At 37.3% G+C, this 13,899-nt stretch overlaps 1 protein-coding gene across 10 annotated transcripts in view; it reads left to right on the plus strand.

Annotated features, from left to right (window-relative positions):
* The window catches only part of SLC25A26 (solute carrier family 25 member 26), a 162,468-nt gene that overhangs the window by 134,344 nt on the left and 14,225 nt on the right, over positions 1-13,899 (plus strand). For all 10 annotated transcript variants that reach the window (XM_015130409.3, XM_015130414.3, XM_077990217.1 and 7 more), the window contains 1 exon segment: positions 11,983-12,052. In XM_015130409.3, the coding sequence (XP_014985895.3) occupies positions 11,983-12,052 (70 nt within the window).

Below are 13,899 nucleotides of genomic sequence, written 5' to 3' on the forward strand. Positions count from 1 at the left end.
GTGACAGTTCTGTGAGGTAGGTGCTGGTCTGGTCTTCATTCTGTAGATGTGAAAACGGAGGGAGAGTTAAAATGCCTTGCCCAAGGCCATGGGAGTACTAAGGGGTACAGCCAGGATTTGAACTCAGGCTCAGATCTAACTCCAGACTTGATATTCTTAATCACTTTACATGTAATTATGCACACCACACATGATGTCTTCCATAATGTTTTTGCAGTTTTGTATACTCAAAAGTTGATAAAAAGTTTAGGTCATATTTAGTCCGCTCATTGAAGGCATTTCTGTAAATTGCATTGATTCCTTAACTTGGTGACATGTAGCTTAGGAAAGTCTGGCCAGCATATTTCTTAGACCACCTCTCCCAAGCATCCATTGCATCTGCTGAGCTTGGGCAGGGATTAAACTGTGCTCACTGAGTCAGTTCTCAGAGACCAACCACGGAGAGCACAGATAAGTTCACAGTTAAGGAGTTCAGCCAGAACCGCATTTTCCACGTGCTTGTGTTTAACTCCCCACAGGACAGTGCTTACTGGAGTAAGGAACTGTGTCTTCTGTTTATTCTTTATGGTTCTGTCTTTTACACAGCAGGTGTTTATGTAACTATTTGCTAATTGTTTGAAGGGTAGCATTCTTTTCCAGGTTGAATGCAAAGTTGGATAACTGTATCTAGATTAACTGTTTTATTTATACATTCTTTTAGAGGTATGTTCACAGCTATAAAAGAGTTTTCCCTTTTTAACCATACAGATTTTTTCTTACCAAGCTTTAAGTCAAAAGTAAGCATATTATGAAAGGATATGATAAAATTTCCTATGAGAATGCATTTTTTTTTTCTATTTTCTTAGTGTGAGACATCAGTTTATATTGCAGTGTGGAGAACTGTTAAGAATACTGTCAGGTCCGAGTGATTTTGCTTACAGCTACAAGGTGTTACAAAGCAGTAGCTAGATAAGATGTAATCTTTAAGCTAAGCAGTATTTAAAGCAAAATGAAAAGAAAATCAGTTTGGTGTTGTAAGACAGCAACATTATGCTTATGCTTTTCTAAGATGAAATCATAGCTTTGTAACAGAAATCAGGGATCAATGCATTATCACTTCACTTGCATTGATAGTTCGATGTATATAATAATTAGATCTCTTTTATGTTTTATAAGTATTTTAAACGTGCAGTACTACATAAAAGCTATGTTTTCAAGTTTAAGAGTAAATAGCATTTTTTCTTGTTAATTCTTGTTTTAATAGTAGTGAAAATGTCTACCACCATCCTACCCACAACAAATTTCTCTCATACTTTTAGTTATATAAACAAGATAAGAATTAGAAGATGCTCAGTGCTCAGGGTCTGCAGTTATACCATTTCATGAGACTGGGAGAATCTGGTGTCTTCATAGACATGTTTGCTCGGAACACAGCCTCCAGTAAAAGCATTGCAAAGATTGAAAGGAGTGGCGACAGACTAAAAAAATGCCTGTGTGTCTATGTGTCTGCGATTTTTACCACAATAAGCTAGTATTAAAAATTAAATATAACATGTCAGTATGGAAGAAAACTGCCTGAAAATACGAACAAAGTACATTGTAAGCTGGGCATAGTAGCCCACGCCTGTAATCCCAGCACTTTGGGAGGCCGAGGGGCAGATTACTTATGGTCAGGAGTTCGAGACCAGCCTGGCCAACATAGTGAAAACCTGTCTCTACAAAAAAGACAAAAATTAGCGGGGCGGGCGTGGTGGTGCGCGCCTACTTGGGAGGCTGAGGTGGGAGGATTGCTTGAACCCAGGAGACAAAGGTTGCAGTGAACCAAGATTGCACCGCTGCACCCCAGCCTGGGCAACAGAACAAAGCCCTGTCTCAGAGAAAAAAATAAAAAGAACAAAGTACATTTTAAACTTCCAGATTAGCAGTCAAATCAGAGTCTAAGTACTGTTTAAAATTTTAGCAAAATCACGTGATGAAACAGGCATCTTTTAACATTTCAAAAACTATAAGAAAATTTGAATTCTTAATTTGCATCTTAGAAAGTATGGGACACTTAATAGAAAAAGAATGAGAATTCCCCAGCATCCTTGCATTCAAATTATAAAAGTAAGAAGCAAAATTTTCTGGTTTCTAGAGCAATTGAGAGAGATCCATATAAGGAATATAAGAATTGGAAAAGTATGAAACTCCTTGGGTTTTAGGTGAAATTCAGTGAGTAAACAAAATGTTTAGGAAATGCTTGTATTTCATGATTTGGCCAAGGAAAAGATAAATACAGATGGTTTAAACAAACAAACACACAAAAAAACAGATGACTAAGAAGACCAAGTAGGGCAGGAAGAGTATCATGTATCTCAAAGGCCCAAGAAGATGGATGAAGTAAAGGCTGTGGCTCCCGGAGCCCAGGCTCCCTCTCCCAGCTCCTCAGTTAGAGCTGGGTACCCAGCTGCCCAGGCATCCTGCTGTGGTTACGGTTCTGGAGCCAAACTAATAACACCCAGCACATTTCTTGCAGGTTCTCTTATTTGTAAACTGAAGGTGAGATTTAACCATGGCTTATGAGTGCCATAGCCTGGAGGTAGTGGGCTAGGTCGTTTGTCAGAAAACAATAAAAAGCACACCAGAATTCGTCGTTTCTTTCTTTTAGGTATTTTTCTCTTATTTATGGAAGTCTGTGACTGAAATGAGATAAATAGAATCCATCAAGATAAAAGGTTCTTGGGATGAGTCATATCGACTTTTTTTTGCTGAGACAAAATGTGAGAAAAGAGAATTTTCCACACTTGAATTTAATCAGATTATCAAACATAAATATATATTTAGAAGCACTTAAAATGCCTATAATGATTCCTCATTCCTTTGGAAATAGAAGACCTTGACAGTGTATGATTTTCAAGGGACTCGTTTATACATTTACGTGTACCTCCTTTAACAAATGGGGGGAAGAAAAGAGAGTATTAGCTGTTTGTATTTGTTCTTGAGACCTGCTTACTTGTTATTTGTGAGCATTTCAGAGGTTTGTTTAGTGGGTCTGGTTTAAATATGCGGTATGACATTGCGTGTGCTGCCTCTAGGTCTTGCTCTGCCCCAGTAGGCTTTACCAGTTGATCGTAGCTTTCATTCCAAGTGAGCCTAAATAAACTTGGGAAACCATCTTTGCACAGCTCATCAGAAAGCCTTGTCCAGTCCAGTAAATGCCATTCCTGATTTATAGGGTTATTTATTGAACCAAGAATGAAATTTGGGATTGTGATGTTTGGCCCATTCATGTTTTCTCCTGTTCCTTATGCAAGGGTAAAATGGTGAAATACAACTTGCATGGTAGGTATTCATGTAGGTACCAAACATTTACTTGCCTTCTTTATGTAAGGAACTGTGCAGGGCCCTGTGGGGACTCCAGAGATGAAGGTAATGACGTCCCTCTCCCTTAGAATCAAAGGTGAGATGAGAGAGCTTTTAAAGGGCAATGAAAAAAACAAGTGACTACTTTCTTTTAAAATATTTTTCTGGTGCTTTTTAGGATAAAGGCTTGTGAGTATATCTGTTTCCAATAAATAGGGCTTGTCAGTGTAAGTCCTTCAGCTCTTTTATGTTAACCATTTTTGATAAAAAATCTTTTTAAAAAGATTGTCCCATACTTAAACACAGCAAACCAAGTGTTCTTTTGCAGGCAAAATTATTAAAAATAATCACACCTTTTCTTGGTGACTCATAATCAATGTCATGAGCATCAGTCAAATTGTTTTATCATGACTATTACTCAATGATATGTTTAGATGTTGTCAACGGGTTTTACCCTACCCAAGACTAATGATAAGGTTTGGCTGTGTCCCCACCCAAATCGAATCTTGAATGGTAACTCCCACAATTCCCATGTGTTGGAGAGGAATGCAGTGGGAGGGGATTGAATTACAGGGGCAAGTCTTTCCTGCTGTGTTCTCATGACAGTGAATGAGTCTCACAAGATTTGATAGCTTTAAAAAACAAGAGTTTGCCTGTACAAGCTCTCTCTCTGCCTGCCGCCATCCACGTAAGACGTGACTTGCTCCTCCTTGCCTTCTGCCATGATTGTGAGGTTTCCCAGCCACGTGGAACTGTAAGTCCAATTAAACCTCTTTCTTTTGTACATTGCCGGGTCTTGAGTATGTCTTCATCAGCAGTGTGAAAATGGACTAATACAACTAATAAGAACCACAAATAGAAAGCTCGGAGAATCCCCAGTCAGAATAAATATCCCCCACATATCTAAAATCTGGCCCACACATATCCAAAAATATTACTGTATAAATTCTAAAACCTAAATAGTAGTAAGCAAACTGAGCATTTTAGTCCATCTTGCTTTTACTTAAGAATAATCAATGTCTTTGCCTGTAATTACCAGCACAATCATTAGTTTAAGATTTTCTTATAAATTCTTATTATCTTTACTAACTTATCTAGAATGCAAATATCTAAATATCTCAACTAGCCAACATATATTATTGCCAAAAACAAAGTACAGATCAACGCATATAAAAATGATGCTGCTTGCACATCCCAGAACAGTTTCAGTCTAGCTGCCATTATAACCCAAATCAGCCTGTATACCGTAAGGGATTCCTAATTATCTGTTAGGTATATCCATTTTTAATTATGAAAAGTAGTGCTATATGAAAAATTTATTTTAGCCTTTTAGCCACCAGTGTGTATTGCAAGAGCTACGGTGTGGCCGAATGAAATCCGAATTGTGGTTCCCATTATGTTTGATATTGTTTTCAGTTTCACAACTTGCTTTTAGAAATCTCTTTTGTAGCCATAGTAGTATGAGAGTACTTCACAGAGAGATGGTTCATCTGATTGAATGATAAAATGATAGGCAGCTGTTGCTTTGTTTTTAAAAATATATGTGCAAAAGCTACGCAATAGCTTGATCAACAACAGCATGGAAAGTATTTACACGAAAATCATTGTCTGCTGTCTGTAATCTGTTATAAACTTCTGGTGGTAAAGTCACAGCAGTGAGACCTACCCAGAGGATGATATCCAGAGCAAGCCTAGGTTTGAAAAAACTAAGCATTTTCCTTTCTATTGTCTTAAATTTTGTCATCTGATGTTGCTAATTTTGGAATTGAGTAGATGATTCTGTGCACATACCTATTTTGCTACATGCATAAAATGCATGTTGTCAACGGGTTTACTACATACATAAAAAGCATGTAGTATAATATCATCATCTTGTAAGGTTGGAAGCGATATAACTGCTTTTGAATAGAGCAGCTAAAGAAGTCCTAAGTTGTAAGTTTTTGTTCACTGGAGCCAACACACTTATTTTCAATTTGTTATTCATAAGACAATAGTGCTTATTTGGGTGGGTCTTTTAAAAGTGAAAAAGCCTTCTCTTCATGCTGTACTTTAAATAGAAGACATCTGGTCTGGGGTTGGACTCCCAGCCACTTCATAGTATTGTGCCTGGTGTTTGCTTTCTGGCCTATGACTACTGGTGCTAATAGTTATTATCTTGGGGTGGGGGTCAGGGAGCCAAACTACTTCATGCTTTTCTTCCTTTGATAGGCCTTTAGCATTTAAGTGAAGAATCACTTGGGAAATTACAACCTGATTGTTTTTGTAGTGATATCACTGAGTATCCTAATGAATAATACAAATATTGTTAATTTTAAAAGTCAAGCTGATGTTTAAAAGTTGCTTACTTTTATACAATAGTTGTTATGATGAAACTCAACTAGGGTCTGTAGCTTAGTTAATAGTATTGTACCAATTTCAGTCTTGTGCTTTGATAATTATACTGTGGAAGCTGAGTGAAGGATATATGGGAACTATATTATTATTATTTTTTGAGATAGGGTCTTGCTTTGCTGCCCAGACTAGAGTGCAGTGATGTGATCGCCGATAACTGCAGCTTCAACCTCCCAGGCTCAAGCAATCCTCCTACCTCAGCCTCCTTAGTAGCTGGGACTCAGGCATGTGCCACCACATCTGGCTAATTTTTACATTTTTTTGTAGAGACAGGGTCTCCCTGTGTTGCTCAGGCTGGTCTCAAACTCCTGGGCTCAAGTGATCCTCCCACTTCAGACTCCTGAAGTGCTGGGATTATAGGCACGAGCCGCAGCACTCGGTGGACTGCTTCTACTTTCGTAACTCTTCTGTAAATCTAAAATTATTTCAAAATAAAAGTGTCATACAACCTATTAGAAATGGTTTATAATCAGCCTCTATTAAGGTAGCTTTACTTAAGAAAAATTACCGAAGTGAAACTAAGAACATTTTTGACTTCTGTTCTCATTACTTAAACTTGATATTTCTCATTAATGTAACCATAGATTCATGTGAAAATTTTATTTATACTGTAATTCCAGCTACTTGGGAGGCTGGGGTGGGAGGATCACTTGAGACCAGGAGTTCGAGACCACCCTGGGCAAACATAGCAAGACGCTGCCTCAAAAAAATAAAATAAATTAGCCAGGCATGGTGGCACTTGCCCAGAGTCCCAGTTTCTCAGGAGGCTGAGGCGGGAGGATCGCTTGAGTGCAGAAGTTGGAGGCTGCAGTGAGCTGTGATCACTTCACTGCACTCCAGCCTGGGTAACAGAACAAGATTCAGTCTCTTAAGTTACTTACATTTGAACAGAAAAAGGAAACGGGAGATTGAATTGGGATAAATAAGCAAACATCAGGGAAAATGTGCCTCCTTGCTTTTTAAATTTCTTATTGTTATTTTGGTATACAACCTCCACCATGGGTTGAGCCTACATTACTGCTTCTTCACATTTGGGCCCCTTAGTACCCCTCTCCTCCTCCCCTAATTATTTATCTGCCCTGACAGAAATGATCATTAGACCTCTGTGGCAATGAAATGACTTATTTAGGTTGAGAAATCATGGAAATTTAAAAAAATTTTGGCAGGTTCTTTAAAAAAAACTTTTATAAACCTACATTATTTAAATTCATTTTATTAACTTCAAAGTATTTAGTAACATGTGTATTATGATGTAGTTTGACTAGAAATTGAGCTGCATGTGATAGTGAGGAAACATAATGCTATTTGCAGAATGAACCAGCCTCAGTTTTCCCACTTACTATCTATGTGACCTCAGGCACGTTACTTAAAATCTCCTAGCACTTGCCTCTCACCTGTTTTTGTGGAGAATAATACACTTCTCAACATTGAATGAGATTATACATGTAAAATCTTTAGCATAGTGCCTAGAGCATTGTAGGTAGTCAGTAAATCCCAACCAGTATTGTCAATAGTAATCATTTATATTGTTACCTACACTACATTTTTATTCCACATTCCAGTCTAAAATTATGTGAATGTCATAATCAATATGTAGTCTTCCTGTGAGTAATGTCTTCCAGCTAGAGTATTTTGTTTATTACAATCCTGTTGTCCCTCCAAATAGATGAGCAAATATGTAATTTCAAAATATGTTCATAATTTTTGTATAGTATTTTTTAGCAGTCAGGTTCTGATGATTGTTGTTTTACGAATTTAAGGTTGCACTCAAATGAATAATTTGTAAATAACACTCACCTTTTTACACTGGTCTCAGTATTACATTTCTGAAGTTCTGTATTCAGACAGTTCCTCAATTAGAAAAATCATTACAAACTCATTTAAGCAAGTTGTTTCAGACATTTACATAATTTGTTCATTCACTTGGATATTTTAATCATTCCAGTAGAAACTGTGATTTGTGTGTGGAAGTAAAGTGTCTCATGAATGCTTATCTGTGTGTTACCTGGACAACAATATCCTATAGATCCAAACCCATGTGATCCAAACCACACCAGAGTGTCCCTTCCAGATCCCAGCTTTCCTACTCACTGTTTAATCTTTGAGTTACTTAACATCTTTGAGCCTCATCTTTAAACAGTTTTTTCCTTAGAGATGGGATCTCACTATGTTAACCAGGCTCATCTCAAACTCCTGGCCTCAAGTGATCCTCCCATCACGGCCTCCCAAAGTGCTAGAATTACAGGCGTGAGCCACAATGGTTTTGTCTATAAAATGACAAGATAATAAGAATTACATATACGTCAGAAGATTGTGGAGAGAATTACATGAGTTGATGTATGTAAAGCGCTTCACACCTGGAACATGGGAAGTTCTGTATCTTCTGTGGAAGTGTGTATTGTGGTTGCTGTTACAGTCGTTCTTTACGTCATGCTTTGTGTTTGCCACTGAAGTTTCTCGCTTTACATGTTTTGAGTCTTCTGGAGATGTTTTGTTTGTTTTAAGGTATTTATTAGTATCCATTTCAAATACCAAATTATTTCTTTATGTGTTTTTTGTAAGCTCATTATTCTGGCCAGGTGATAGTGGAAAGTTACAGTTATCTGTGGAGATTCTATTTTTAAATGTTGTCTTCAGCCATCTGAGTCTGTTTTGATTGTGGCTTTTTTTCCCCCTGGCAACCAATTTTTTTTCTCCCTAGATTATGACAGGTGCCTCTGTGAAGCTTTCTCTGTCACCTCACTTCTCTCTTTTATAATCCTCTTCTGCCCCCACCATACCTTCCTCGAATATTAAACCTAGGGACTGTTACTTTTTCTCTCCTTGGCTATAATACCTGACACCTAGTAAATACTTGTTGAATTTATGACTTGCATAACATTTTTGATTTCTTATCACACATCTTGTTGTTACTTACTTTTGCTTATAAACTCAGCATTATTACCAGTATTTCAAGTCTATCTGGAGTAGCCTTCTACTCTTTGGAACCTTTAAAGTTGTCAGTAGATTAACTGAAGGTGACCTTTAGTCATCAGCAGAAATCTAGTTTATATTTTGCACTGCTTTTCTAATAAGTTGGTGAAGTAAGTGTTGGTGTTAAAACTGGCATTAACCTGATAAAATACACCCTTTGCCACCTTAAAAGTAAAGAAAAAGCGATTCCACTCTCTTGTTTCTTACTCTTTCTGCAATGCTTATAGGAGCTCTGGAGAAAATAATGCTTTCTATTAAAGCATACAGATTTATTTGCAAACATTAGAGCATTTTCTGAAAATATACCAGATACTCAGTTTAATGGCAATATTATCTTTAGAAACCTGTTTCTAATAAATCTTTTCTTTTTTAGCTTATCTGTTTTCACAAGTAAGATGACAAATACCTATTTGAGAGCTGCACTCTCAGTGCAGTAAATTGAATTAATACACTTTCAGAGAATCATTCATGTTAGTATGGATAGAGGGAAATGTTGGTCCTCAAACCACATACTGTCACATATTTAATTTGTTAGATAGTTAACATAGTAGCTGTCTGACTTAAGAAAAGTTGTGAAAGTTGACAGAGTAAACAGTACCTATGATTCATTTCCATGGCATCTTCTTCCTCCCCTCAGTGACCTTCACAGCCTTCCAGAGATAGTTGTCAGTGAGGAAGTATTCAGAGTAGGAAATTAAAATGAACTTTGCTGTTCTTCTTTTAGTTGCTGTGTATTTGATTATCCCTAAAAATGTCACACCACTCTCAAAGTCATTATACTTTTCTAACTATTTAAATTAGTATATTCAAGAGGTCTTTTTTGTTAATATTTGTGGTCACTATTGCAATGCATACTATTATGCTGAAGGTCCTACTCAATTCAGTAAGGCAAAAATGAAAATAAACAAGAAAAGTTACCTTAATTGGAGAGGAAAAAGTACAGCTCTCTTTATTCACAGACGATATGGTCATCTATGTTGAAAATTGGATGAGCTCTATAAAAAAAGCTATGAGGTTGGTAACTTTAGCAAGGCTGCAGAATACAAGATCAGTGTACAAAAATCAATTGTATTGATAATCAGTTTCTGCATATTAGCAATGAACAATCAGAGATTGAAATTTTAAAAAAGTATGATTTGCAGTAGCACCAAAACATGTGAAATACTTAAGGATAAATTTGACAAAACCAGTGCAAAACTTGTATACTGAAAACTATAAGACAGTGTGGAGAGAATGTAAAGAAGGCCTTAGTTAAATGAAGAGGAATGTCATGCCTATGAGAAGAAAACCCCTCAACATTAACAGCTGGTTCTCTCCAGAATAATCCATGGATTTGGTGCATCCCAATCACAGTCTCAGCAGGTTATTTCATAGGAATTGATAATCAGATTGCAAAATTCATATGGAAATGCAAAATACTTAGAATAGGTAGAAGAACTTTGAAAAAGAATTTGAAAAACAAATACTACCTGATTTCAAGATTCATTATAAAGTTACAGTAGTGAAGAAAGTATGGGATTGATATCAAGATAGGCCTATAGAGGAGAACAGAATAGAGCGTTCAGAAATAGACCCACACAGATGTGGACAATTGATTTTTGACAAAAGCAAGCAGGCAGTTCACTGGAGAAATTACTGTCTTTCCCAGTCACTGCAACAACTGAATATCCACATGTGAAAACCAAATAACTTCAATCTACATATTGTATGATGGATATAAATGTAAAACCTGAAAGCATAAAATTTCTAGAAGAAAACACAGGATCAAAAAATCTTTGTGACTTTGAGTTAGGCAAAGATTTCTTAGATGTGACACCAAAAGCAAGATCTGTAAAAGGATAATTTGAACTTCATCAAAATTAAAAACTTCCTTGAAAGACGCTGTTAAAAGAATGATGAAAGATGCTGTTTAAAGAATGAAAAGACAAGACTAGAAGAAAACATCTGTAAATGAGCTATGTCTAGAATATGTAAAGAACTCTTAAAATTCAGTCATTGAGATATGGTAACCCAGTACAAATGTGCAACACATTTGAACAGACACTTCACCAAAGACAGTATGTTGTGGATGGCAAATAAGTACATGAAAAGCAGCTCAGCATCATTAGGGAAATACAGATTAAAACCACAATGAAGGCCAGGCGCAGTGGCTCACACCTGTAATCCCAGCACTTTGGGAGGCTGAGGCGGGTGGATCACTTGAGGTTAGGAGTTTGACACCAGCCTGGGCAACATGGTGAAACCCTGTCTCTACTAAAAATACAAAAATTAGCTGGGCATGTTGGCGGGCGCCTGTAGTCCCAGCTACTCAGGAGGCTGAGGCAGGAGCATCACATGAACCCAGGAGTTGGAGTTTGCAGTGAGCTGAGATTGTACCACTGTACTCCAGCACTCCAGCCTGGGTGACAGAGTGAGTCTATGTCTCAAAAAAAAAAAAAAAGAATAAAAAGAAAGAAATACTACAACACACTTAGTAGAATGTTTAAAATGTTAAAGTGGTGATGATAACAAGTATTAGGAAGATGTGGAGAAACCGGAACTCATGGGAATGTCAAATGGTACGATTGCTTTGGAAAACAAGTTTGGCAGTCCTTAAAAAGTTAAACATAACTCCCATGTGATCTAGCGATTTCACCGCTAGGTATTTCCCCAAGAGAAATGAAAGCATGTGTACATATAAAAACCTGTATACAAATGTTCATGGTGGCTTTATTTGTAATAGCCCCAAACGGAAAAAATCTCAGATGTCCATCAACAGGTAAACACGTAAATCACGATATATACATACAACGGAATATTACTAATGAAGAAGTAGTCAACTGTTGATATCTGCATGACATGGGTGAATCACAAAATAATTCTGAATAAAAGAAGTTGGATTTTAAAAATATGTGATTACAATGATATTCTGGGAAAGGCATACTAATCGAGTGACAGATCAGATTGGGGGGTAGTGAGGAAGGACAGGAAGGAGGGGTTACATAGGGAGACAAGAAAACGTGTGGGTCATGAGTAAGTTCACTATCTCAATTGTGGCGATGAAGTTTTGTGTGCGCACACACATATGTATACTCTGAAAATTGTTTCCTTTGAGCACTCTACTGTAGCTGTCACTCTCATTTCTTTGACTTATTTTAGAATGCAGTTAAGTCTTTGGGAAAGTCACTTATGTCATCAGTAAAGAATGCCACCAAAATAGCTTCTCATTTAAGTTCCCATCCCCAGAGCTAACCCACAGGAGGTTCCGATAAATTCAAATATTTAATAACTTGTATTTTTCTTTCTCCTTAAACACAGGCCCTCTGGTCCTGGAGGCAGGATCATGTGGTGGATTCTTGGCAGTCAGCAGTCTGTGGAGCTTTTGCAGGTGCAAAGGATTATATTATACTGGGAAAGACCTAAGAGGGGGAAAAATGTGAAAATATTAACTGTGCAAAAACAACATTCTTTAAAAATTCCAGGTTGTTTAGATGAAGAGTGCTCCACTGGTTGAGAAAAGAACGTGTCCTAGAGGGGGGAAAAAACTGCTAAAAAGGTGTCTGCCTGAAAGACAACCAATTTGTTTTTGACAAATTTTTCTTTTTCTTTTTATCTTTATTAAAGCCTTCATTCAGGCCCTGGAATGATCTTAAAGATGATTTAGAAAGTCCTCTGTGGGAAGAGACTTGCTGTGGGTGCAGGGCTTACCATGCAGCTGTCTGCCTTGGGCAGTGCTTAGGGGGTTTAAGCGATTTCTGCAGAAGGCAATGATTCACGGTTGGTGTGACATGTTTGACAGCACTGTAGATTAAGTAGTGTCAGGAGAGCAGAGGCTCCTCCATAACTTACTGAAGGCTAAACTGTTCTGTGTAGGAAGTATGGAAATCTACACATCTGGGCATTTTCGAGACATTAAAGCAAGAGCGAGGTGACAATATGCAATGTCATGTTATCCATCACTAAGTCATAGGAATTTTACAGTGAGGCTTTAATGAGAACTCAAATGCTTTAAAGAGCTTAGTAAGTGACACATTTAAAAACCTAAGAGAGAAGTATATTTTGTTGTTACAAAGTTAAATTAGAATTATAGTTGAAATAAAATGGGAATTTGCCAGAAAAGGAAACTTTTAGTTGAGATGTGAAGCCAGTAGGGGAGGTTTAGGGTGTTAACTTCATTGGAAAATAATTATTTTCCAGTTTGTTTAATAGTCATTGTTTTTTTGTTGTTGTTGTCATGATTGGGAAAACAGAAAATAATTCATTTTATAGGACTCTTTATTAATAGACTCATTTGACTTGTAGAATTGGTAATCAACAATAAGAATTTTGCCTCTAGGCATGAAACCAATCCAGATTGATTATGATGATGATTGTTTCCACATGACACATAGTCATTAGCTGTGTTAAATAATAGGTGGTCTTGATTCATTTTCCAGAGGTCAGGAGTCATTATTCCCCAGTCCCTAAGAGAGATGTGCATTTTTGTAGACACTCTCCTGGGCCCTGGGGACAAAGTGAGCACATAATGGAAATTTAGTCATCCTGGATAAGTAAAGCTACTTTTTAAAGTTAGCAATACTATAAAACTTCCATGTGTTGAAATAAGAAGAACATATTCTCTGGTCCTATTCCTTAAATACCCAATTCAAAGATTTGCTTGCAGAGACATTGTTACTATTAAGGAAATTTGCATTAATTACAGTTTCCTTTTTGGAGTAATACTCTGTAATAGATGCTAAGGACTTATACTGTCAGAAGGAGGGAGAGAAGGGAACTTCCTATCAGACATCCTCTATCTTTGTGGTAGGATCCTACCATCCAGGCCCTTTCAGTTAAGGTGACTCGCCTGGGGAGTGTGGCAGCACAGCCGGTGCTCCAGTGATGCTGGAGTGTGGAGAAAGGGAGCGAGGTGCCCACAGCTATACATCTAGCACAGGCTGAGCTGTGTGACTTACAGGATTGTCAAGTCTCTTTTTGGTCCCCAACTCAGGAATGAGACTTTGGGGCCCTCATGAGTGCCAGTTTCCTTACCTGTAATGTAGAAGCAACAATTCCTACCTTAGGGGATTACTTCAGGGCTTGAGATAATGTATGGTTAGTACTCTGTACTCTGCAAAACCGAGTCGATATAGGGCACTACTACTATTTCAGTAAGAACAACCAACGTCCAGAAAATGAAAACCTACTTTCACAGTAATTCACCTTCTTGATTGAGTGAAGGAATGTCATATCAAT

Source organism: Macaca mulatta, chromosome 2 (genome assembly GCF_049350105.2).
Source record: "Macaca mulatta isolate MMU2019108-1 chromosome 2, T2T-MMU8v2.0, whole genome shotgun sequence".
Taxonomy (NCBI): domain Eukaryota; kingdom Metazoa; phylum Chordata; class Mammalia; order Primates; family Cercopithecidae; genus Macaca; species Macaca mulatta.